The sequence below is a fragment of the Microcaecilia unicolor genome, chromosome 2 (genome assembly GCF_901765095.1).
Source record: "Microcaecilia unicolor chromosome 2, aMicUni1.1, whole genome shotgun sequence".
NCBI lineage: Eukaryota > Metazoa > Chordata > Amphibia > Gymnophiona > Siphonopidae > Microcaecilia > Microcaecilia unicolor.
The window spans coordinates 245,657,440-245,682,885 of NC_044032.1; the positions used below are offsets into that span (position 1 = coordinate 245,657,440).

Consider the following 25,446-nt stretch of genomic DNA (forward strand, 5'->3'; position numbering starts at 1 on the left):
GGTAATCTGGTCATTTAGGGCACTTTTTGGGGCCTTATTCGTGAAAAAACAGGGTCCAGGAAAGTGCCCTAAATTCTAGCTACAAACGCATCCATTATCGGCGAAAGGCGCCCATCTCTGTTCGGGTGATAACCACGCCCCAGTTCCGCCTTCGACACGCCTTCGACACGCCCCCGTCCACTTTGTCCGCATCCGCGACGGAGTGCAGTTGAAAGCGTCCCAAATTCGGCTTTTGATTATACCGCGTTATTCGTTTTTGTGAGATAAACGCCCATCTCCCGATTTAGGTCGGAACTTGGGCGTTTTTCTCGTTCGATTATAAGCTGGGGAGTCAGTTAGTGAGTCTGGCCTCCTTTTGCTGTACTTAGGGTTACCATATGTCTGGTTTTACCCGGACATGTCCTATTTTTGAGGACATGGCCGGGCAACCGGGCGGGTTTTGCCAGCCTGCCTGTTTGTCCGGATTTCCAGACAAACGGGCAGGTTGGCAGGCAGGTGGGCCTACTGGTGTCCTATCCTCCCCCCCCCCCCTTACCTTACTATACTGCCCTGGTGGTCTAGTGACTTTGAATCAGGGCAGGAAAGAGCCCCCTCTTTCCTGCCCGGAGTGCCTGCATACTGTTCTTTGCTGACTCCAGTCCCGGCGCCGATTCAAAATGGCTGCCAAGAGTTGAAACGGCTTCGCAAGACGAGGCCGCTTCAGCTCTCGGCGGCCATTTTGAATCGGCGCCGGGACTGGAGTCAGCAAAGAACAGTATGCAGGCGCTCCGGGCAGGAAAGAGGGGGCTCTTTCCTGCCCCAAAAAGGTCACTAGACCACCAGGGCAGTACAGTAAGGTAAGGGGAGGGGAGAGTAGGACACCCTTAGGGGAGTGTGACGGGGTGGGTGGGGGTATGAAAGGGGTGGGGTGGTATGTGACATGGGAACGGGGTGGGGGTTGGCAGGGTGACATGGTGGGGGCGGGGCATGGTGTGGGTGGGGTGGGTTGTGGTGGGTGCGGGGCATGTGTTCTCTTTTTGGGGGGAGCAAATATGGTAACCCTAGTTGTACTGAGCACTGGTTCTGGTCTCTTTTGTTGCTCAGAAGTACTGGCGTTAAAACATGCAAACTACACCCCAAAGGCAAGAGACATCCTATCTACCTGTACTGACTTCACCAGAGATCAGACCAGGGAAGGGGATAATGTTAGAGCTGCTTGCATTATCTCCCAGAGGCCCTTAGTGAACTCTCTGGGTTGGCCCTGAATCTTCAGGTTAGGCTCTGAACAGCACAATGTAATGCTGACAGGTATCTTCTTTCCCTTAATCACGTGACACTTTTTGGTTCTCTTCTTTTAGAGGCGAACGCTGAGGAATGGTACTACCACAGCATGCTACTTTGCAACAATTTATACAGACTCATCTTTGCTGCTTGCTGAAATTGCAAGTAAGAGCACGGAGTTGCAGGTTTTTGCAAACTGTATGTTCAATAATATGTAAGCAGGAGAAATATATGAAAAAAATAATAGTCACCCCAGTAAAATATAACTATAAAAAGGAAAATATATCTAGGAGTAATATGTAATGAGTAATATTTTAAATTTATAGGGGCCCTTTTATTAAGCTTCGCTAAAAAGTTGCTTGTGCTGTGACTAGCATGTAGGTTTCCTGTGCACTGAGGCCGCATTTTCCCTTTCCTCAATTAATGGCCATGCCCTAATTTTATGAAACAAAAAAGTGAGAAGAACAAATGAGGATACCAAAAATTATATTTATTCATATAAAAAATGACCCGACACGGCCCCTGAGGCAGGCCTTTGGACTGAAACACTGCCGTGTCGGGTCATTTTTTATATGAATAAATATAATTTTTTGGTATCCTCATTCGTTCTCCTCACTTTTTTGTTTCATATCTCACGGTTTCGTGAGGGTTTTTACCTCCTTTTTTTTTATTTTGTCATGCCCTAATTTTCCAATTAGAGCATGGCCGTTAGCGCGGGATCTATTTTCTAGGCGGTAAGGGCTTCCATGCTAACTACGTGCTAATCAGTCAGTGTGTGGTGATGTAGCTGCGCTAATTGATTAGCACTCGGCACACCTACACTCCACCAGTGCCGTAGCAAGGGCAGCTGACACCCAGGGCGGTTCGCCACTGTGCACCCCCCCCCGGGTGCAGCACGGCGCACCCCCCCTCGGCGCACCCCCCGAACGCATTCTTACCAAAGGGGGCGGGCGGTAGGGCCGCTCCGCCCCGAGTACACGTCGCTGGGAGCTGCATCAGCTCCACTGTTTCCCTGCTCTCTCTGCCCTGGAACAGGAAGTAACATGCATAATTGTACACTTACCTGTGAAAATGCTGCTTCTATGTACATTTACGCATCCAAGTGGGACATAGTTGTGGGCACCCAGTTTTAGAAATGCCCTTAAAGTGGTCATAGGATTAAAGTAAGTTGATTGCAACAATGATCATAACACTTTAATAAAGAAACACGATGGTGGGGAGATCAGCCAAAGGACTGTTTGAACTTTGAAAAACCAAGGGCCCTGTTTACTAAGGTGCTCTAGTGTTTTTAGCACGTGCTAAAAATTAGCATGCGCTAACCATGTAGATGCGCTAAAAATGCTAGCGCGGCTTAGTAAAGAGGGCCCTAAGTTTTTCAAATTTTAAATTTCTAGCAATAAATTAGGCTGCAGTAAAGTGTGATATTTTACTGCAGCTTTAGTAATAGTCCCCTTAGAGTCTTGTAGGTATCAGTGGCGTACCAAGGGGGGGGGGCAGTGGGGGTGGTCCGCCCCGGGTGCACGTCGCCTGTTGGCTGAGTCCGCACATTCCCTCCCTGCTGCTCCCTCTGCGCGGAACAGGTTACTTCCTGTTCCGGGGCACAGGGAGCAGCAGGGAGGGAACAAGCGGACTCGGCCAACAGGTGCGCGGCACCCCCCCCCCCAGCAGGTAAAAATGCACCCGGGGGGGAGGGTGTAATTTCACCGGTGGGGGGTAATTTCATTGGTGGGGGGGGCTGCGCTGCACCCGGAGGGGGCGCATCGGCGATCCGCCCCGAGTGTCAGGCAGCCTAGGAACGCCACTGGTAGGTATAGACACAAAATATGAAAAAAGACCCTGGTAATTAGAAAATATATTAAATAAAAAAACAATCAATAGATCCCAAAATACTATAAATAACTTCTAATAAGTGAGAATGGTGCTCAGAATCAAGTGAATATGATTAGCCAAAGGACTGGTAGTCACCAAATTCAATCATTGCACCATAATCCCTTATTAGGAGGATATCTTTAAACAGTTCATGTGTAGCGTAGCAAAAATTTTTGTTCCAAAGGAGTATGACCAAAATTGACTTATCTGAACCGGACAATCCCAGAAGAATCAAATTGTCTTCATGAACTATTATACACTCCAGGTAAGGCGGCGTCTTCAACTGAATACCAGTCCAAAATATCCAAACTTATAATAATCCATAAATCAGGTAATATCTTCAGCATGCAACCAACAAAAAATCCTTGTCCATCTCAAGTTCTCAATTTGACTCCATTCCTCGACACAAGGCATGACAAACAACACAGAAATATATAAAATGCACAGAAAGCAATACTTGGCATGGCTATATAATTGTAGACAGATAGGAAGTCAAAGGTTTTTTCAGTTTATGTGGCTTGTCAGGGGGACACAGTCTTTTGCTTTGATTACAGCTGTTCTTAGTCATCTCATGGAATCTACCACCCTAAACAAATTGCATAGTCTGCCTAATGTTTAGGCTGTTATACTCCTTTGGATGAAGGAAGAGAAAAGAAATATCTTGGATATATTTCTATTATAAATTATTGTGTCATAAAGAGTCTCAGTTACTGATAAGGTTTTTATCTTATTCTCTGTCTATGGGAAAACTATGTCCTTATCTCACCAGACCAGTCTCTAGACACATAGGTTTATGTTCCTTTATCAGCAGAGGGGTAGAGAACAAGTAGTTTGCTGATATTATCCTACACAGGGTCCTGTGTAGGCTTCCCTCAGACAGCACTTGTCTGTCTCCAACAGATGGTACGTGAGCAGCAGTGCAGGCAAAGATAATCAATGGGAGAGGGGTCTGATAGCATCCCTAAGCTGCATGCATTTGCAAGCCATAAGAACTGAGGAGTCTTGGTGGAAGGAAATCTGTCAGCCAGGGGGACGGGAAGATGTTGGGTTGGCTGGCTTGTGGACTTCACATGTTAACTCTGCCTCTGTCACAGGTGAGCTTTGCCTCAATTGCAAAGGGAGAACAGCAGGTCAGGTGAAGATACCCACAGGTGGTAGCATAGGGAGATTCCTCAGTGGCAGACTCACTTGCAGCAGTATGCTTGGGAGCAGGATCCTTGATGAGGAAGACAAGTTCAGTAGCGAGAACAGCCAACATTTTGTGAGAGAGGGTTCAGTTAGTGACCATGAGGATTGGCCTCTTATCCATGGGTGTAAGGAGGGGAGACAAGGGAGGCAATTGCCCCTCTTCCTGGATTTCTGTTAGGTGTTGCCCATAAACGTTGCTGCTATTTCTCTGCACCCAGAATCCAGTAGCTTTCTTCCCCTAACCCTACCCATGCAGTTCATTATCTCCCCTTCTTTCTCAATCCTCCCTGCCTCCGGTCTCCTGTCTACCTTAAAAATTCTATTCTCTTTTCTAAAGCAAAATTCGCTGGTTGCTGCAATGATTGGCATATGTTGCCTGCAGCCTGTTCTGGAGCCTTTCTTCTGACCTGTCCTGCACCCTCTGATGCAACTTACGGTTTAAGCAGGGGCAGAACAGCTCAGAGGGAAATCTCCAAAGCAGGCCACAGCAGCATATGCTGATTGCTCTTGCTGCTGCCACTGCCAGAGACCTCCAGAAAATGTGACGACAAGGTGAAGCTTTAATGTAGTTGGGGATTGGGGGGAGAATTGAGAGAGAGGAAGGAATGCCGAATTGTGAATGGGCATGGGGACAGGACGGGAGTGGGGGAGATGCCGGACTGCACATGGGGGTGGGGGGGTGGGGGGAGGGAAAGAGAAGCCAGACCATGCACAAGGGAGGGAAGGAGGTGGATGGAAAGAGAAATGATGTTGAGAAGCTGGTATAAAGAGGAAGGAATCGATCCAATTTGGGAATTATTAGTCAGCAATGTGCCTGAATATATGAAATCAATTGATACTGAACAGGCTTTAGAGGAATTGAAGATATTGGGGAGAATAAAAGTCACAGTTAAACTTTATGATGAGGTTCAAGTGAATTTAAAAGTTCTCAGTACCTGCTCTGAGGAAATAATTCCTAACAAGTTGTCCCTTAGTGTGCCTTTAGAGAAGGGAATATCTACTCCTATAATTGTTTTTGGGGGAAGGTGGCACTGCCCTAGATTCCTATCAATTGGCAGGATAAATTGCTGAGTTGGTTGAAAAATGAGGGGAAAACTTTACGGGATGTGCCAAATTTTTTACCCCAGGCGGGCTCAGCAATTTATTCTTCTGACACATTGGTGGATGCGATGGGAAGGATAATAGAAAAGTATTTACAGCCACACTATGATATCAGTCCATATAAAAGATTAAGAATATTCTCAGGGATGGAACCCATTTCTCTCGGTGTCTTGTTTGTCATTATTAGATTGTAAGCTCTGTCAAGCATGGACTGTCTCATATATCTTTAGTGTACAGCGCTGTGTATATCTAGTATGCTATAGAAATGATAAGTAGCAGTAGTAGAAGTAGTAGTAATTGATGAGGAAGAACTTTGAACATTAGATAATTTCAGCTTTACAGATGGTACAAGAATGGCAGTGCTAAGACGGTGAAAAGAAAAAGTGGGTGACAGAAAGTCTGAGGACTCCTGATCTTGATGTGGTAACATCACTGACTGCAATAATTATAGGTCTAAACTGGATGCATTTGTGGAACGAATGTAGAAGTATGTCTTTTGGATGTGAAGGTGTTGTTAAATTGTTGAAAGATTATTAATAAAGAGTTGGAACAAAAATAAATCATGGCTGTTGTCCAAAACATTTTGTTGGATAATGCAAAAATTATCCCCCCCCCCCCCCCCATTGCAGAAATTCCTCCCTACGCCCATGCTCTTATCGTCCAGCCTATTGAGCCCATAGGGCTAACTTTACTGCTAGTGAGCAGGGGAGCTTCTTTTCTGGGAGAAAGTTTCTCTCTTAAATCCTGACTCCTTGGGAAGTTTTTCTCTTGAGCTATTTCTCATGCAGCATCAAGCATACAGTTTAATGCGCCAAGGCACTTCAAATATTTCCCCTTGGGGTGTAATTCTCCCCAGTCAGAGCCCAGCTGTACCAGGACATGCAAACAACCTAGGTTGATGTTGGAGGTGGACCAAGAGAATACAATGTCTCTGGCTCCCACCTTGTCTGTGGATTCATTAAAAAAATATCAGAAGAGGCTGGTGACGGCACAGGGGGAACTGTTGGCGGGGGGGGGGGGGGGGGGGGGACAGGTTCTCTCAGGTGAAGATTCCACATTTATGCTACTTTCAGGAGGAAATTTCTGCTGGCCTTGATCACTCTGATGTTGGTAGGCTTGAGGATGAAGGAGTGAACAAAGGAAAATAAGTTCCCCAAAGACCCTGTAGGAAGGAACTGGGAATCCCACTAAAGCCTTTCCAATCCAATCCAATGAAATGATCTCAGTAGAGTTGGGGGTCTCCTGACAGTGGTCTGAAGATGGTCAAGACTCATATTCAGGAAAGAGAGGAAAAGGTTAAAGTCACCTAAGATAGATACACTGGTTTTGGCAGTAACACAAAAAATATTATCCCTGAGGAAGGGCCATGTCCCCAGAAACCAACAAGATAGGGGAATGTTGACACTGTTAAAGCAGCCATTAGAAATTTCTACTCTAGTCATTCAGATGGCTGTGCACACTGGATATATGGCCAGACTCTAGAGCCTGTATATGCTGGACAAAATAGAAGAAGCCAATGAGGTTGCAAAACTGCAGGTAAGATCCTCCTTTCTGGCACATGATCTATATCATTTGATCTGTGTATCAGCAAGATATGGTTACAAGTTACAACAGTCACAAATAGGAGACTAATAGGGCTTTGGAATTGGTTGGTAAGCTCTATATCCAAAATAGAATTTTTTTCATGCATATATAATTAAGCTGTGGAATCTGTTTTTGGAGGATGTGATCAAAGTGACTAACTTAGTGGGATTCAAAAGAGGTTTGGATAAGATTTTGGAGGAAATGTCCATAAAAACGTATTAGTCAGGTAGACTTGGGAGAGATATTGCTCATCCCTGGAATCCCTCTACCATTCCCTTCAAAAGAAGACAGTGTAAAGGCAACTTTGGAATGGCTGCTACAAATAGAAGTGTCCTGTTTCGGTTATTGGTGAGCCCTTAGGTTCCCTGAGGCCCGGTAAGACCCCCGAGGACCGCCGCGCACCCCGAATCTTCACCCGCGGCGACCGCCGTTCACAGAGGGTTGAGCCCCCAGCTGCAGGCGGCCAGCAGGACTGCTGGAACTGCGGGGTGACGGTCGGCCTGGCAGGTAGTCAGCAACTCAGTCTCTAAAGGGGCCGCTAGCAGGGACGGCTAGCACAAAAAGGAACACAGCCTCTGGAGGTGGCTAGCGAGGACGGCTAGCTGAAGAGGCCACAGTCTCTGGAGGGGACTAGCAGGGACGGCTAGCCTAGGAGAACACAACCTCTGGAGGTGGCTAGCAAGGAGGGCTAGCTGCAGAGGACACAACCTTTGGAGGTGGCTAGCAAGGACGGCTAGCTGAAGAAAACACAGTCTCTGGAGGTGGCTAGCACGGATGGCTAGCTGAAGAAGACGCAGTCTCTGTAGGCGGCTAGCGAGGGCGGCTAGCTGAAGAGGACACAGTCTCTGGAGGTGGCTAGCAAGGACGGCTAGCTGAAGAGGACCCAGTCTCTGGAGGTGGCTAGCAAGGACGGCTAGCTGACGAGGACCCAGTCTCTGGAGGTGGCTAGCAAGGACGGCTAGCTGAAGAGGACCCAGTCTCTGGAGGTGGCTAGCAAGGACGGCTAGCTGAAGAGGACCCAGTCTCTGGAGGTGTCTAGCAAGGACGGCTAGCTGAAGAGGACCCAGTCTCTGGAGGTGGCTAGCAAGGACGGCTAGCTGAAGAGGACCCAGTCTCTGGAGGGGGCTAGCAAGGACAGCTAGCTGAAGAGGACCCAGTCTCTGGAGGTGTCTAGCAAGGACGGCTAGCTGAAGAGGACCCAGTCTCTGGAGGTGGCTAGCAAGGACGGCTAGCTGAAGAGGACCCAGTCTCTGGAGGTGGCTAGCAAGGACAGCTAGCTGAAGAGGACCCAGTCTCTGGAGGTGGCTAGCAAGGACGGCTAGCTGAAGAGGACCCAGTCTCTGGAGGTGGCTAGCAAGGACGGCTAGCTGAAGAGGACACAGTCTATGTCGGTGGCTAGCAAGGGCGGCTAGCGAAGAGGACACAGTCTCTATAGGTGGCAATTCCGATCCACAACGTGGGCTTCTGACGAACGAAACGGAAGCACTGACTCTTCCTGTTTCGTGGTTTAAATCTCCCGCCTGCTCCTCCCTGTCTAGACGAGGAACCAATCCCCTCCGCTCTGGCAGGCAAGGCGCGCCTGGATAGGCCAGGCCACCTTGCAGGCGGAGTCTCTCGCTGCCCTGCGCCAATCCGGCGTGAGTAGGCGGAGCTGGCTCGCTGGGTTGCGCTGAGCCAGGGAGACGACGCCGCCAACGCCGCCATCTTGGCCGGCGTGCTCCCTTCTCCGAGGCCGGCGTTCGCTCCAGCGGTTCGCCGGCCTCAGAGCGGCTCGCGGCAGCACCAGCCCCGTTGGCGACTCATCCCTGCCGCCCTGGATCCCGCGGCTTCCGCCGATCCTTGCCCCCCGCATTGGGAGCCACGGTAAGGACCCGGGACGGGACAGTATCCTCCCGGATGCCCCCTTCTTCCTGGGCCCGGGTTTGGAAGGATACCGGGCGTGAAAGGCTTTGACCAACTCTGGAGCATGGACGTTTGCTGCGGGCTCCCAGGAGTTGTCTTCGGGGCCAAAATTCTTCCAGGACAATAAGTAATATAGCTTTCCTCACTGTTTCTTTGCATCCAGGACCTCGTCCACTTCAAACTCTGGATCGGGATCTGCTTCTAGATCCTCGGTCTCTTGCTGTTGCAGATGCCATTGAGACCCTCGAAAAGGCTTCAATAAGGAAATATGGAAAGCGTTATGCACCCGCAGAGTACTAGGTAGCCGCAATCGATATGTCACAGCTCCCAGCCGAGATTGGATTGCGAAAGGTCCGATGTATCGCGGTCCCAATCTCCGGGAGGGCACCCGAAGCCGAAGGTATTTCGTGCTTAACCATACCTTCTGCCCTGGTTGCAAGACGGGAGCGGTTTTCCGATGTCAATCTGCGAAGATCTTGTATTTGGTGGCTGCCTTCTGCAATTGTTCTCGGGCCATTTCCCAGATCCTTTGCAGATCTGCCAGCGTTACATTAACCATGGGGGTCGGAGATCCAGACGGGAAAGGTGCTGGAAGTCGAGGATGTCGTCCATACACCAAGAAAAATGGAGAGTCTCCCGAAGCCGAGTGGGTACTGTGATTATATGCAAACTCGGCCCAAGGAAGTAGGGAGACCCAGTTATCTTGGCGTTTGTTGACGAATGCTCGTAGGAACCCTTTTAACGTTTGGTTTGTCCTCTCGACCATGCCATTGGTTTGGGGATGGTACGCTGATGAGAAGTCGGTCTTCACCCCCAATGCTGTACACAAGGCCCTCCAGAACCGCGAGGTGAATTGCGGGCCTCGGTCACTAATAATCCGAAGAGGTAGCCCATGAAGTCGAAAAATGTGTTGAATGAAGTGTTGGGCTAATACAACCGCCGAGGGAAGTCCCGGCAAGGGAACGAAATGGGCCATTCGGGAAAAACGGTCAATTACCACCCAAATCACCATATGTCCCCGGGAGCTGGGGATATCGGTGATAAAGTCCATGGACAACTCCGTCCAGGGACCTGTCGGTATGGACAGTGGTTGTAGCTTCCCCATGGGGGTCCCAACCACCGGTTTGGTCCGGGCGCACACCGGACAAGTGGTGACAAATTGCAGAATGTCCCGCCTCATCTGAGGCCATTGATACTGTCGGGTAATGAGACGCAGAGTCTTTTGATATCCAAAATGTCCCGCCCTACTACTACTACTACTACTATTTAGCATTTCTATAGCGCTACAAGGCATACGCAGCGCTGCACAAACATAGAAGAAAGACAGTCCCTGCTCAAAGAGCTTACAATCTAATAGACAAAAAATAAATAAAGTAAGCAAATCAAATAATTAATGTGAACGGGAAGGAAGAGAGGAGGGTAGGTGGAGGCGAGTGGTTACAAGTGGTTACGAGTCAAAAGCAATGTTAAAGAGGTGGGCTTTCAGTCTAGATTTAAAGGTGGCCAAGGATGGGGCAAGACGTAGGGGCTCAGGAAGTTTATTCCAGGCGTAGGGTGCAGCGAGACAGAAGGCGCGAAGTCTGGAGTTGGCAGTAGTGGAGAAGGGAACAGATAAGAAGGATTTATCCATGGAGCGGAGTGCACGGGAAGGGGTGTAGGGAAGGACGAGTGTGGAGAGATACTGGGGAGCAGCAGAGTGAATACATTTATAGGTTAGTAGAAGAAGTTTGAACAGGATGCGAAAACGGATAGGGAGCCAGTGAAGGGTCTTGAGGAGAGGGGTAGTATGAGTAAAGCGACTCTGGCGGAAGATGAGACGGGCAGCAGAGTTTTGAACCAACTGGAGAGGGGAGAGGTGACTAAGTGGGAGGCCAGCAAGAAGCAGATTACAGTAGTCTAAACGAGAGGTGACAAGGGTGTGGATGAGGGTTTTGGTAGAGTGCTCGGAAAGAAAGGGGCGGATTTTACGGATGTTGTAAAGAAAGAAACGAATGCCCCCATTGCATTACTTTTGCTCGTTCGGCGGCCGGCACCAGTTCTTTCGCAGGAGCCACCTCCCCTGCGGCCGCGCTGAGGCATGCCGGATCCAGCATGGAATGGGTCTCCTTAGTCTCCTCTGGAATCTCAAATGCTCTGGAGAGAGAGTCCGCAGGGGTATTTTGAGCGGCCGCCCGAAAGACCAACTGAAAATGAAATCTGGTGAAAAACAGTGACCACCGGGCTTGTCGGGGGTTGAGCCTTTGGGCCTCTTGTAGATATAGTAGATTCTTGTGGTCCGTGATCACCGTGAATCGATGTTCCGCTCCTTCCAGCAGATGTCTCCATTCTTGCAGAGCTAATTTCAATGCTAAGAGTTCTCTGTCCCCGACTGTATAATTACATTCCGCCGGGGAGAATTTACGAGAGAAGAAAGAGCAGGGCTGGCGCTGGTCCTTGGAATTCACTTGCGAGAGGACCGCCCCGGCTCCCAACGCGGACGCGTCCACTTCCACAACAAAGGGTCTTCCTGGATCCGGGGCTAACAAAATGGATGCTGAGTTGAATGCCTCCTTTACCTGGCGAAAGGCCACCTGCGCCTCGGGCGGCCAGTCCCGGACCTTCGCGCCTTTTCGAGTGAGCGCCGTTAACGGCACCGTCAGTTGTGAATACTGGGGAATGAACTGGCGATAATAGTTCGCGAATCCTAAAAAACGTTGCAGTGCCTTCAATCCCAGTGGTTGTGGCCAGTCTCGAATTGCCCGGAGTTTGTCCGGCTCCATCTGTAGTCCTCCGGGTAACAGGATGTGTCCCAAAAATGGTAACGACCTCTGATGAAAAGCGCACTTGCTGAGCTTAGCAAACAGGCGGTATTGTCGTAACCGCTGCAGTACTGCACGAACGTGACCCACATGTTCCGCGGGGTTTTGGGAAAACACCAAGATGTCGTCCAGATAAACAATCACCGTGGAGTTCAGCAAATCCTCGAGCACAAAATTAATAAGTCGCTGAAACACCGCAGGGGCATTACATAGGCCGAATGGCATCACCCGATACTCGAAATGTCCCTCGTGGGTGTTAAAAGCCGTCTTCCATTCGTCCCCTCACCGGATTCGCACTAAGTTGTAGGCCCCCCGTAAGTCCAACTTGGTAAACAGCTGGGCTCCTTGCAGTCTATCAAAGAGTTCGGGAATGAGCGGTAGAGGAAAGCGATCCTTGACCGTGATGGCATTTAATCCCAGATAATCAATACAGGGCCTCAAGGAGCCATCCTTAGTAACAAAAAAGAATCCGGCCCCGGCCGGGGACGTAGAGGGCCGGATGAAGCCTCTGCGCAGATTCTCCCGGATGTACTCCTGCATTGCCTTGGACTCCCCGCGGGATAGGGCGTATAGTCGGCCCCGCGGTGGCATGGTATCGGCCATCAAGTTAATGGCACAGTCGAAGGATCGATGAGGCGGCAGAACCTCCGCCTCCAGGGGACAAAACACATCTGCAAAGTCCCGATAGTCCATGGGCAAGGAGCCCAGCTCTATCCGCGGCCTCCCGGGCATACTATTAAGTGCCGGGCAGCTGCCGGTCCGGCCCTTACAACAGTTCTCCCGGCAGGAACTACCCCAAGCTTGAATACTTCCCTTGGTCCAGTCAATCACAGGGCTATGACTCCGTAGCCAGGGCAATCCTAGAACCACTGGATGGATGGTCCGGGATAGTACCAGGAATTGGACTTCTTCCCGGTGATCCTCCCCCACCTGCAATCCCAAAAAGGAGGAGCTCTCCGTTACCGGCTGCGGTAATGTAGTTCCCTGGATGGTGGTTATTTGCAGCGCCGGCCGCCGCGGGAGCGTAGGCCAGCCCATCTGTTGTAGCAGTTCGCGCCCGATGAAGTTGCCCCCTGATCCAGAGTCCACTAGAGCCCGGGTCTGGATCGCTGTCTCGTGCCACCGTAGTGTAACTGGCAGGGTGATCAGGGAATCCAGCAGGGGAGCGGAATGCCCCAAGACCCCCCCCCCCCCTCAAGGTGTCTTGGGGGAGACGTTTCCCGCCCGGGAGGGACAGGCTCAAATAAAATGTCCGGCCTCCCCACAATAGAGGCATAGTCCGTCCCACAAGCGTTTTTTCCTGTCGGAAGGGGCCAGCCGTTGACGGCCCATCACCATCGGCTCCTCCCCAGTCTCCTTGGAATCTCGGTTCCCACGGCGAGGAGACGGCCCCTTAGCAGTCCGGGACGTACCCCATACCCACTTCTGCCGTTCTGCCCGGGCTCTCGCTCGCTCCTGGAACCGGGTATCTACTCGGATACAGAGCGAAATCAGGGCATCCAATTGGCCTGGGACCTCTCGTCCTGCCAATTCGTCCTTGATACGTTCTTGTAACCCCTCCGTAAAGATAGCCATCAAGGACTCCGGGTTCCAGCGGAGCTCTGTGGCTAAAGTCCGGAAACGAATGGCGTAATCGGCCACCGTTCCCTCACCTTGATGAATTCGCAGCAGTTCCGAGGCCACGGAAGATGGTCTCCCAGGAAGGTCGAACACCATACGGAACCGTCGCTGAAATTCGTTATAGTCATCCAAAATGGGGTCCTGCTGCTCGTGGAGTGGAGCCACCCAGGCCAGGGCCTTCCCTTCACATAGGCCCATGATATATCCCACTTTGCTTTGGTCTGAGGCAAATGTCTCCGGTTGCATCCGGAAGGCCAAGTTGCACTGATTGAGGAACCCCCGGCAACCTCCGGGGGCCCCATTATATCGTGCCGGCTCAGGGAACCGAGGTCCCGTGCGGAACCCTCCCGGACGGGGAGCCGCTGCGGCCCCCTGGACCGCAGCGGCCTGGTTCTGTACCTGGAGCGTAGAAAGTTGAGAGCAAACATTCTGTAGCGCCCCCGACAGGGCGTTCAGCTGCTCCTGCTGCTGCTGAAGTACCTTGGCCAGGTCCCGTAGATCGGGCTGCGTAGGCGAGCTCATGGCTTCCGTTTCCTGTCCTGTTTCGGTTATTGGTGAGCCCTTAGGTTCCCTGAGGCCCGGTAAGACCCCCGAGGACCGCCGCGCACCCCGAATCTTCACCCGCGGCGACCGCCGTTCACCGAGGGTTGAGCCCCCAGCTGCAGGCTGCCAGCAGGACTGCTGGAACCGCGGGGTGACGGTCGGCCTGGCAGGTAGTCAGCAACTCAGTCTCTAAAGGGGCCGCTAGCAGGGACGGCTAGCACAAAAAGGAACACAGCCTCTGGAGGTGGCTAGCGAGGACGGCTAGCTGAAGAGGCCACAGTCTCTGGAGGGGACTAGCAGGGACGGCTAGCCTAGGAGAACACAACCTCTGGAGGTGGCTAGCAAGGAGGGCTAGCTGCAGAGGACACAACCTTTGGAGGTGGCTAGCAAGGACGGCTAGCTGAAGAAAACACAGTCTCTGGAGGTGGCTAGCGCGGACGGCTAGCTGAAGAAGACGCAGTCTCTGTAGGCGGCTAGCGAGGGCGGCTAGCTGAATAGGACACAGTCTCTGGAGGTGGCTAGCAAGGACAGCTAGCTGAAGAGGACCCAGTCTCTGGAGGTGGCTAGCAAGGACGGCTAGCTGACGAGGACCCAGTCTCTGGAGGTGGCTAGCAAGGACGGCTAGCTGAAGAGGACCCAGTCTCTGGAGGTGTCTAGCAAGGACGGCTAGCTGAAGAGGACCCAGTCTCTGGAGGTGTCTAGCAAGGACGGCTAGCTGAAGAGGACCCAGTTTCTGGAGGTGGCTAGCAAGGAAGGCTAGCTGAAGAGGACCCAGTCTCTGGAGGTGGCTAGCAAGGACAGCTAGCTGAAGAGGACTCAGTCTCTGGAGGTGGCTAGCAAGGACAGCTAGCTGAAGAGGACCCAGTCTCTGGAGGTGGCTAGCATGGACGGCTAGCTGAAGAGGACACAGTCTATGTCGGTGGCTAGCAAGGGCGGCTAGCGAAGAGGACACAGTCTCTATAGGTGGCAATTCCGATCCACAACGTGGGCTTCTGACGAACGAAACGGAAGCACTGACTCTTCCTGTTTCGTGGTTTAAATCTCCCGCCTGCTCCTCCCTGTCTAGACGAGGAACCAATCCCCTCCGCTCTGGCAGGCAAGACGCGCCTGGATAGGCCAGGCCACCTTGCAGGCGGAGTCTCTCGCTGCCCTGCGCCAATCCGGCACGAGTAGGCGGAGCTGGCTCGCTGGGTTGCGCTGAGCCAGGGAGACGCCGCCGCCGACGCCGCCATCTTGGCCGGCGTGCTCCCTTCTCCGAGGCCGGCGTTCGCTCCAGCGGTTCGCCGGCCTCGGAGCGGCTCGCGGCAGCGCCAGCCCCGTTGGCGACTCGTCCCTGCCGCCCTGGATCCCGCGGCTTCCGCCGATCCTCGCCCCCCGCATTGGGAGCCACGGTAAGGACCCGGGACGGGACAAGAAGCCATGGTCCCATTGCCTGTAAAGGAGTATGAACAAAGACGATATTCAATCTACTTTGTTGTGCTCAAGAAGAAGGGAACCTTCTAGCCTGTCTTGGATCTGAGACAGATCAACTGGACTTTAATGGTCTCTCACTTCTGTATGGAGAGCCTGTAGTTAGTCATGGTGGCCATGAGGCACCGAGAGAGTCTCACGTCTCTGGACCTTTTAAAGGCTTATCTTTAGATCCTGATCAGAGATGCACATCAAAGGTTTCTCTGGTGTACAGTCTTGCAAGGTCTTCCGTTTAGTCTAGCTACTGTGCCAAGTCACTATGACATTCTCCAACATCATGGTGGCAGTAGCTGCAGTGCTACACAAAGAGAGGATTCTAATGGACTGCTGTCTTGACAGTTGGCTAACAAACATGAAAATCAGAGAAGACAGTTTGTCAGCATCCACCAGAGTGATTCAGCTTCTTCAAGACCTTTGGCAGGTGGCAATTTTTCCTAAGCAAATTGAATCCCATCCAATCCTTGGAGTATTTAGGTGCCTTGTTCAGCACAAAGAAGGGGAAGATCTTTATGTTAAAGGAAAGGATTCTGAAACTTCAAACTGTGATCCAGGAGCTGCTCTATGTATAGAAGCTCTGGGTTTAGGATTATGTGTGGGTTCCAGGGTCCATGGAGGCTAATTTGGACCTGGTCCTGTGGGCAAAGGCCCAGATGACACACTTCCAAAGGTGAGTCCAGTATAAGGACTACCAAGTGACATTTCTTCTCAGAGGAGGAGGAGCAAGATTCAGACTACTCTGGTGTCTACAGGATCAGAATCTGAGACAGGGTATGGATCTGAAATCTCCCCTGTGGATAATGATCATAATAGATGCCAATCAGTTGAGTTGGAAAACCTATTGATAGGGTCAAGTAGTCCTAGGCAGTGATCTTCTGTAGAAGTTATGGGCCCCGTATTTAAAATAACTCAACAGGGAGCAGAATTGGGATGGACCTGAAAGTTATCCAGGTATTCAATGGCACTGATCAGATAACTAACTGGGTATATAGGACTGCATGAATTGTTGCTTTATCTATGTCTAATTAGTTATTAGATACCGAACAAAATATCAGTGGTACCCAGATAGCTTCAAGGAGTTGCCAAGTGCCTGATATTCCGGGCTGGTATTCAGATAGAGGCTGGCACTAGATATCCTGTCATGAATCAACTTGTGACAGTCAGTGTTTTCATGAACACTGACTGCCACAGGCTGAATATAAAGAGGTTCATGCACAGTACATTGGCTAGAGACAAGAGTAGTACAGAAAGCTCTTAAGGTGGGGTAGCTTAATGGTTAGTGCAGCAGACTTTGCTCCTGGGGAACTGAGTTTGATTCCCACTGCAGCTGCTTGTGACTCTGGGCAAGTCACTTAACTCTCAGTAGCCCCAGGTACAAAATAAGTACCTGTATATAATATGTAAACCACTTTGGTTATAAACACAGAAAGGCGGTATATCAAGTCCCATCCCCTTTCTCTTCCTCTCAACACTACAGGGAGAGATGATCCTGCTTCTTTCAGACAATGACACTACAGTGGCCTGTGTGAAACATTAAGAGTGCACCATGGGTATCCTAGAGGAAGGGGAAGTGAAACTCCAACTGGTATGGGTAGAAAAGTGCTTGTAAGCAGGCACTTCTGCTTAAATTAGTACACATATTCAGTGTTGCTATTCAGACAGGTCACAGTGCTGAATATGTAGGTAGTGCGGTCACCATGCCAACATTATCTGTTAAGGTTAGGCCTGCTGTTCGCCAGACCTAAGTTTAATGTATAAATTATCCAGATAACAGCTGGATATCACTACTATCCATAAAATCTTTTGGCTTGCATTTGCTCACCCCAAATTTGGTCCCATATTATACATATTTTTTTGTTGCATTTGTACCCCACGCTTTCCCAATCATGGCAGGCTCAATGCTGCTTACATATTGTATACAGATACTTATTTGTACCTGGGGCAATGGAGGGTTAAGTGACTTGCCCAGAGTCACAAGGAGCTGCCTGTGCCTGAAGTGGGAATTGAACTCAGTTTCTCAGTTCCCCAGGACCAAAGTCCACCACCCTAACCACTAGGCCACTCCTCCAGGCTGCTCAGTATGCTTTTTGGCACCATACTATCCATATAGGTTTTTAAAATACACAAATAGAGAAGTTATATGTTCACTGGCCTCTGGTGAACATATAACTATATATCTGATAACTTTAAGATGGTCAAACAGGTAGAAAAGGCAGCAGCACAAGCTAGAAGGTTTCTTGGGCAGATAGGAAAAGGAATGGCTAGCAGGAAAAAGGAAATGTGATTGTGCTTCTATACAAGTCTCTGGTGAGCAGGGCTGGCATTAGAGAAGGGCAAACAGGGCAGCTGCCCTGGACCCCATAACTCCATGGAGCCTCGCGGTCCAGGCATCTCTTCCCCTTCTCCCCGTTACAGTCCATCTCCTCCTTCCTTCTTGATCTTCTTTAAAAATGTATTTTCATATCATCAAGCTGATCAATCCATAGACTGGTGGGTTGTGTCCATCTACCAGCAGGTGGAGATAGAGAGCAAACTTTTGCCTCCCTATATGTGGTCATGTGCTGCCGGAAACTCCTCAGTATGTTCTCTATCTCAGCAGGTGGTGGTCACACACAGCAGCAGCTCTGGCTAGGCCTCCAAGCCTAATCCTTAGGTTTTGTTGAGGCCTGGGGTTGAGGGCTCTTTTGAGCAAGTGCAAACCTGGTGGTGCCAGGTCCCTCCTTTTCTCCCCCCTCCCGCTGGCTCCGTTAAAAAAAAAAAAAAAAAATTTTGAACGGCCTTAAAGGCGTTTATTTCGACGTTTATTTAAGCGTCTATTGCAGCTACTCACTGAGACACCAGGTCGTTACGACTCGGAGCGGACAGCAGGTAATTTTACCTTTTTATAGCGGGCGGGGGTTCCCCGATTCTTCTCCTCGTAGCACATGGCGTCGGAGGGCGAGGGCGCAAAGGGTCGCTCCCCGGGTCGCTCGAGCGCTTCTAGAGGGGATGCGGGGGTCTTCAAGCCGGATTCGCCCTTGGTGGGTGACAGTTTCGCGACCGATGCATGTCCCGGTCCTTCCTCCGGCGTGGCGGTTTTTCCCGCCATAAACGCCCATCCCCCGCTCCTCGCCTCCGCCATCTTGGCCGGCCACGCGGCTCGGACGGCTTCTTCTTGGGCCGCCCTTGAGGTTGGAGACATTAATGCCATGAACGCCCTTAATTTGGGCGACGGCACAGAAGCGGCTAAAGTTAAGAGCCGTTCTTCCCGCGCGGCTCCTTCGCGGAGTTTCGCGCCGGACGCCATTTTGGATGCGCAGCATGTCTCTCCCCCGCTGTTGCGAGCGCCGGTTGAGAGAGCGCCTAGGGCTGTTGCCCAGGCTGCGGAAGTGCACAGTCTGGGGGGTTTCTCCCCCGAGTTTGTTTTGCTGCTGCATCGGGCCTTCCTCATGCACAACGCTGCCCCCGCTCCCTCCTCTGGTAAAGAGGTTGAGGTTCCCAGAGGTAAACGCCCTCGGGTTGATTCCCAGGCCTTGGAGGAATTTGTCTCCTCCGATGTAGATGAGGGCAGCGTGTCTGGGGTCTCCCAACGGTCCTTTGCGGATTCCTTGGAGGAGACGGATCCCCGCTCGGATGGAGCGGATGACCCCTCTGCAGCGCGGCTTTTTCACCCGGAGGATTTGCCCAACCTGTTGTTACAGGCCATGGACACTTTGAAGATATCCTCTCCGGAGGACGTCTTTCCCTCAGCCCCTGTTGGCTCTGCCATTATGCTGGGACGAAGCGCCCGCCTAGAACCTTCCACGTGCATGATGCCATGCACACCTTAATTTCGGCTCAATGGGATGTCCCAGAAGCGAGCCTTAAAGTGGCTAGGGCTATGTCCCGCCTCTATCCTTTGGCTGTGAGTGAACGTGAGGCCTATCTGTGGCCTACCGTGGATTCTTTAATCACTGCGGTGACTAAGAAAACGGCATTGCCGGTGGAAGGTGGCACGGCCCTAAAGGACGCCCAAGACAGGAGATTGGAGGCGGCCTTAAGGTCGTCCTTTGAGGCGGCTGCTTTAAGTTTGCAGGCCTCAGTTTGCGGCTCCTATGTGGCCAGGGCGTGCCTGACTATGGTGCAGCGGGCTTTCCCCTCGGATCATTCCTTGAGGGATGATTGGCCAGCCCTGGAATCGGGCCTGGCCTATTTGGCAGACTTGCTGTATGATGTCTTGAGAGCCTCAGCTAAAGGCATGGCTCAGACTGTCTCTGCGCGGCGGTGGCTTTGGCTGAAACATTGGTCTGCTGACCACGCCTCAAAATCCCGCCTGGCTAGATTGCCTTTTAAAGGCAAGCTGCTCTTTGGGGTCGAGCTGGACAAAATCGTGACTGATCTCGGCACGTCTAAGGGCAAGAAGTTACCGGAGGTCAGGGCTCGGGCTAGTGCTCGTCCCGGTACCTCCAGAGGACGGTTTCAGGAAGCCCGTCGGTACCGCCCGGGCAGGTCGGGTGCTTCTGCCCCCTCTTCCTTTAAGAGGAAGTTCTCCCCCAAGCAGCATTCCTTTCGCAGAGACCGCCGTCCCGGAGGTGCTCCCTCCGGTCCTCCCCCAGGGTCTCGTACCCAATGACGGGGTATTGGTCCACGCCCCAGTGCAGATTGGAGGACGGCTGTCCTCGTTTCTGGGCGAGTGGACCACAATAACTTCAGACGCTTGGGTGCTGGAAGTCATCAGAGACGGCTACAAGCTAGAGTTCTGCCGACCCTTAAGAGACGGGTTTGTACTCTCTCCCTGCAAGTCTCCGGTCAAAGCTGTGGCAGTGCAGCAGACTTTGGACAATCTGATCCGCCTGGGTGCGGTCGTTCCGGTGCCAGGAAGTCAGCTTGGCAAGGGGCGTTACTCCATTTACTTTGTGGTACCAAAGAAAGGAGGTTCTGTCCGGCCTATCCTCGACCTCAAAGGGGTCAATCGGGCCTTGAAAGTGCGGCACTTTCGCATGGAGACTATCCGCTCTGTTATAGCGGCAGTGAAGGCAGGGGAGTACCTGGCATCCTTGGACATCAAGGAAGCGTACCTGCATATTCCCATCTGGCCTCCTCATCAACGCTTTCTGCGTTTTGCAGTCCTGGGCCGACACTTCCAGTTCAGAGCCCTCCCGTTCGGGTTGGCTACTGCTCCGCGGACCTTTTCCAAGGTAATGGTGGTCATAGCGGCCTTCCTGCGAAAGGAAGGAGTACAAGTCCATCCTTATCTGGACGACTGGTTGATCCGAGCCCCCTCTTATGCAGAGTGCGGCAGAGCTGTGGACCGGGTAGTTGCTCTTTTGAGCTCCCTGGGATGGATCATCAACTGGGAGAAGAGCCAGCTGCGCCCGACTCAGTCCCTGGAGTATCTGGGAGTTCGATTCGACACCCAAGTGGGCAGAGTGTTCCTGCCAGACAATCGGATTGTCAAGCTTCAGGCTCAGGTGGACCAGTTCCTAGTAGCCTCTCCTCTTCGGGCTTGGGACTATGTGCAGCTGTTGGGCTCTATGACGGCCACGATGGAAGTAGTGCCCTGGGCCAGGGCTCATATGAGACCACTACAACACTCTCTGCTGCAACGCTGGACTCCGATGTCGGAGGATTATGCGGTGCGTCTTCCCTTGGATCCAGCAGTGCGCAAGGCGCTGAGCTGGTGGATGCAGACAGACAAGTTGTCTGCGGGAATGCCTCTGGTGTCCCCAGAGTGGATTGTCGTCACGACGGACGCCTCGTTATCGGGCTGGGGAGCCCACTGCTTGGGAAGGACAGCGCAGGGGCTCTGGTCTCCTGCAGAGGCAAAGTGGTCTATCAACCTCCTGGAACTCAGAGCCATTCGGTTGGCGCTTTTGGAGTTCATCCCGGTACTGGTGTTGAAGCCTGTACGGGTCCTGTCGGACAATGCCACGGCTGTGGCCTATGTCAACCGCCAGGGAGGTACCAAGAGCGCCCCTCTAGCCAAGGAAGCTATGAGTCTATGCCAGTGGGCGGAAGCGAACCTGGAACAGCTGTCAGCGGCCCACATTGCCGGAGTCATGAATGTCAAGGCGGACTTTCTCAGTCGCCATACCTTGGAGCCCGGAGAGTGGCAGCTATCTGCTCAGGCGTTCTTGGACATCACGAAGCGCTGGGGCCAGCCGAGCCTAGATCTGATGGCGTCATCGGCCAATTGCCAAGTGCCGCGCTTCTTCAGCAGAGGACGGGACCCTCGATCCCTGGGAGTAGATGCTCTTCTCCAACAATGGCCGACACAAGAGCTTCTCTATGTGTTCCCGCCCTGGCCCATGTTGGGCAGGGTACTAGACCGGGTGGCAAAGCATCCCGGCAGGATAATCCTGGTGGGTCCGGATTGGCCCAGGCGTCCCTGGTATGCGGACTTGATCAGGCTTTCAGTCGACGATCCTCTGCGGCTGCCAGTGGAGCAGGGCCTGTTACATCAGGGTCCCGTGGTGATGGAGGATCCCTCCCCCTTTGGTCTTACGGCCTGGCTATTGAGCGGCAGCGTCTGAGGAAGAAGGGCTTCTCAGACAAGGTCATCGCCACTATGCTGAGAGCGAGGAAACGCTCTACTTCTACTGCTTACGCCAGGGTTTGGCGTATCTTTGCAGCGTGGTGTGAAGCAGGCTCTCTTTCTCCTTTCACTGCTCCAATTTCTTCAGTGTTGGCGTTCCTGCAAGAAGGTCTGGACAAAGGCCTGTCGCTCAGTTCCCTTAAGGTCCAGGTAGCGGCTCTGGCTTGCTTCAGGGGCCGCCTGAAGGGTGCTTCCCTGGCTTCGCAGCCAGATGTGGTGCGCTTTCTCAAGGGGGTTATTCACCTGCGCCCTCCTCTGCACTCAGTGGTGCCTGCGTGGAATCTCAACCTGGTGCTGAGAGCATTGCAGAAGCCGCCGTTTGAACCCTTGTCAAGGGCATCTCTGAAAGACCTGACGTTGAAAGCAGTCTTTTTGGTGGCTATCACTTCAGCCAGAAGAGTTTCCGAGCTCCAGGCGCTCTCATGTCGAGAGCCTTTTCTACAGTTCACTGAGGCAGGAGTGACTATTCGCACAGTGCCTTCCTTCCTGCCCAAGATTGTTTCTCGCTTCCATGTGAATCAGCAGCTATGTCTCCCTTCCTTTCGTAGGGAGGACTACCCAGAGGAGTACTCTGCTCTTAAATATCTGGATGTGAGACGAGTCATCATCAGATACTTGGAAGTGACCAATGATTTCCGGAAATCGGATCATCTGTTTGTCCTGTATACAGGTCCTCGTAGGGGTCTGCAGGCTGCTAAGCCTACAGTGGCAAGATGGGTCAAGGAAGCCATTGCAGCGGCTTATGTGGCCGCGGGGAAGGTGCCGCCTATCCAGCTGAAGGCTCACTCTACAAGAGCTCAGGCGGCCTCGATGGCAGAGGCCGGTTCCGTCTCCTTGGAAGAGATATGCAAGGCGGCAACTTGGGCTTCGGCCCATACATTCTCCAAGCATTACCGCTTGACTGTGGCTGCTCGGGCGGAGGCCCGGTTTGGAGCTTCAGTGTTGCGGTCAGGGATTTCTATGTCCCGCCCTGGGTGAGTACTGCTTCGGTACATCCCACCAGTCTATGGATTGATCAGCTTGATGATATGGAAGGTAAAATTATGTATAATCATACCTGATAATTTTCTTTCCATTAATCATAGCTGATCAATCCATAGCCCCTCCCAGATATCTGTATTGTTTTTATTCTGGTTGCATTTCAGGTTCAAGTTTAGTCTTCAGTTACTTCAGAAAGACTTCGTGTTCAAGTTTTTTCACTTGGATTCTTCAAGAGTTAAGACGAGTTTGTGTTACAGTGAGCTGCTGCATTCCTCTCCCCTCCGTTTTACGGGGCTGGATTGAGACTTAAAATTCTGCCGGCACTCCCTCCCGCTTCGTGCGGCTGTAGGGCAGTTTTGTACCCCTCCCGCTTCGGCGGTGTTAGGGTCAGTCAGCTCCTCCCGCGGTTGCGGTTGCAGGATAAGCCAGATCCCCCCGCATCGGCGGGTGTGGTGTCCCTCCCCCGCTCCGCGGGGATGAGCTGGACGGATTCCCCTCCCCCACTTGTGTGGGGATGAGCTGGGTTAATTCCCCTCCCCCGTTTCGGCGGTGGTGAGCTGGGCAGAGTGTCCCTTCGTGGGTGTAATTCTCTAAGTGCTGAGTCCTGCGGATGGAGCTTTGATATCGACATACTGAGGAGTTTCCGGCAGCACATGACCACATATAGGGAGGCAAAAGTTTGCTCTCTATCTCCACCTGCTGGTAGATGGACACAACCCACCAGTCTATGGATTGATCAGCTATGATTAATGGAAAGAAAATTATCAGGTATGATTATACATAATTTTACCTTCCCTTCTTGTGGCAGCCATTCTCACAAGTTGCTTACGGATGCCCCAAGGCTTTCCTTCTTTGCTGCAATCTGCCCCCCTCTGATTCAATTTCCTGTTTCCGCCCGGGCAGATCGCATCGCAGCAGGGAAGGAATGCTTTGGGACAGCTTTGGGCTCCCCCATGTCTAAAACTGGTTCTGCCGGTGAAACCTCATTTAGAGTACTGTATACATTTCTGGAGACTACACCTTCAAAAGGATATAAATAGCATGGAGTTGATCCAAAGGGTGGCTGCTAAAATGGCAGGTATTCTTTATCATGAAGCATATGAGTACAGAGGATGACAGTGAGAGGAGGTAGATTTAGGAGTAACAGGTAATATTTCTTTACAGAAAAGTGGTAGATGTGTGGGACAGCCTCCCAGTGCAGGTGGTTGAAATGGAGACAGTGTCTGAATTTAAGAAAACATGGGGCAAGCACAGAGGACCTCCAATGGAGGTGAATGGATTGTAGAGCTCAGTACAGATGGGCAGACTTCAGGAGCACTTCAGGTTCACTTCAGGAGCATTTTATGAGTGTTCAGACATCTTTCTAGGCAGAATTAAGTTTGATTTCCCCTGAAGAGATCTGTAGAGCAGCCACAAGGTTGTCTCTACTCTCATTTACAAGGTTGTCTTTACTCTCATTCACTAAGCATTATAGGGTGGGCATATAGATGAAGGAAGATCGTGGGTATTTTGAAAGCAAGCTTATACTTTTCCCACTTTAACTGAGGCCTCTGTGACTACATTCCATGCATCTGGATTGGTTTTGTGGGATGATAAGGAAGGAAAAATGTATTTTTCTCTGCTAATTTTCTTTCCTTAGATTTTGCCAGACCGTTGCATAACCCACTTCATTGGATAATTCAGCAGAAATAGTTTTTTCTTGTTGTTTCTATTTACCTAGTTTTATGCCTAGTTATCTGTTTGGTTGCTTCTCAGGTTTAGAGGACTGGTTGGTGGGTTGGACAGACGGTTTTGTTTTAGATATTTTACTGCAATTATTTTATACAGGAACGTTGGGAGAGTGGTGTCTGCAAGGGACCCCTATATAGGGTGATGTTAGTAACCTAGTTATTCACTGTCTGCATCTGCAGGTAAGGGAAAATAAACCCCTGTATCTGGACTGGTCTGATGAGACCCAAGCTGGCTAAATTTCTCCTTAGTGAATCAGGTCCAGCTTCACCTAGTTCCAGCTTTAGCACTGGTGACTGCATCTGAGAGCAATAACAATTTAAAGAGTTTATTCAAATTAATCTTGCAGATAACTATGGACAAAGGGCTTTTGTCGGCAAAGTTTGCATGGATATCAATAATTGTGCTGCAAACTACAAGGAAACCACTGATGAATCTATTGCAGAAACAGAAAGGTAAAATACGTTATATAAATTCAAATGTAATTTATATGGATGATCAAACTGGTACAGATTAGATCCAATCCTCCTCCAGCTAATCAGTCTATATCCTTTTGACCTGGACACCATGCTTCAAATAAAGTCTCACTACTGCCTATATGGAAGCTTTTTTCTTTTGGCAGGCATACGTGCTTTCACTCAAAATTAGGTGCAAAATGCATACTAAGCTAGTATTCTGTAAAGGGCTGCCCAATGGTAGGGGCCACCTGAACTTGCACCTTTTCTCCCCTTTCTCCCAGATTTGCCATCGCTGTAGCTCCTCCCTCCCCATTAGTTTTCCATACGCGGTGGCAGGTCACAGTAGAGAGAGCGCTGAAAGCTACCTCTCTGGCCAGTGGAGCCTTTCCTCTGC

The 25,446-nt window shown here is 51.3% G+C and overlaps 1 protein-coding gene across 3 annotated transcripts in view; it reads left to right on the forward strand.

Annotated features, from left to right (window-relative positions):
- Window positions 1–25,446, forward strand: part of GDA (guanine deaminase) — a 103,585-nt gene that overhangs the window by 25,917 nt on the left and 52,222 nt on the right. For all 3 annotated transcript variants that reach the window (XM_030193864.1, XM_030193865.1, XM_030193866.1), the window contains exons 4-5: window positions 1,338–1,425; window positions 24,944–25,049. In XM_030193864.1, the coding sequence (XP_030049724.1) occupies window positions 1,338–1,425; window positions 24,944–25,049 (194 nt within the window). The remainder of the gene's footprint in view (window positions 1–1,337; window positions 1,426–24,943; window positions 25,050–25,446) is intronic.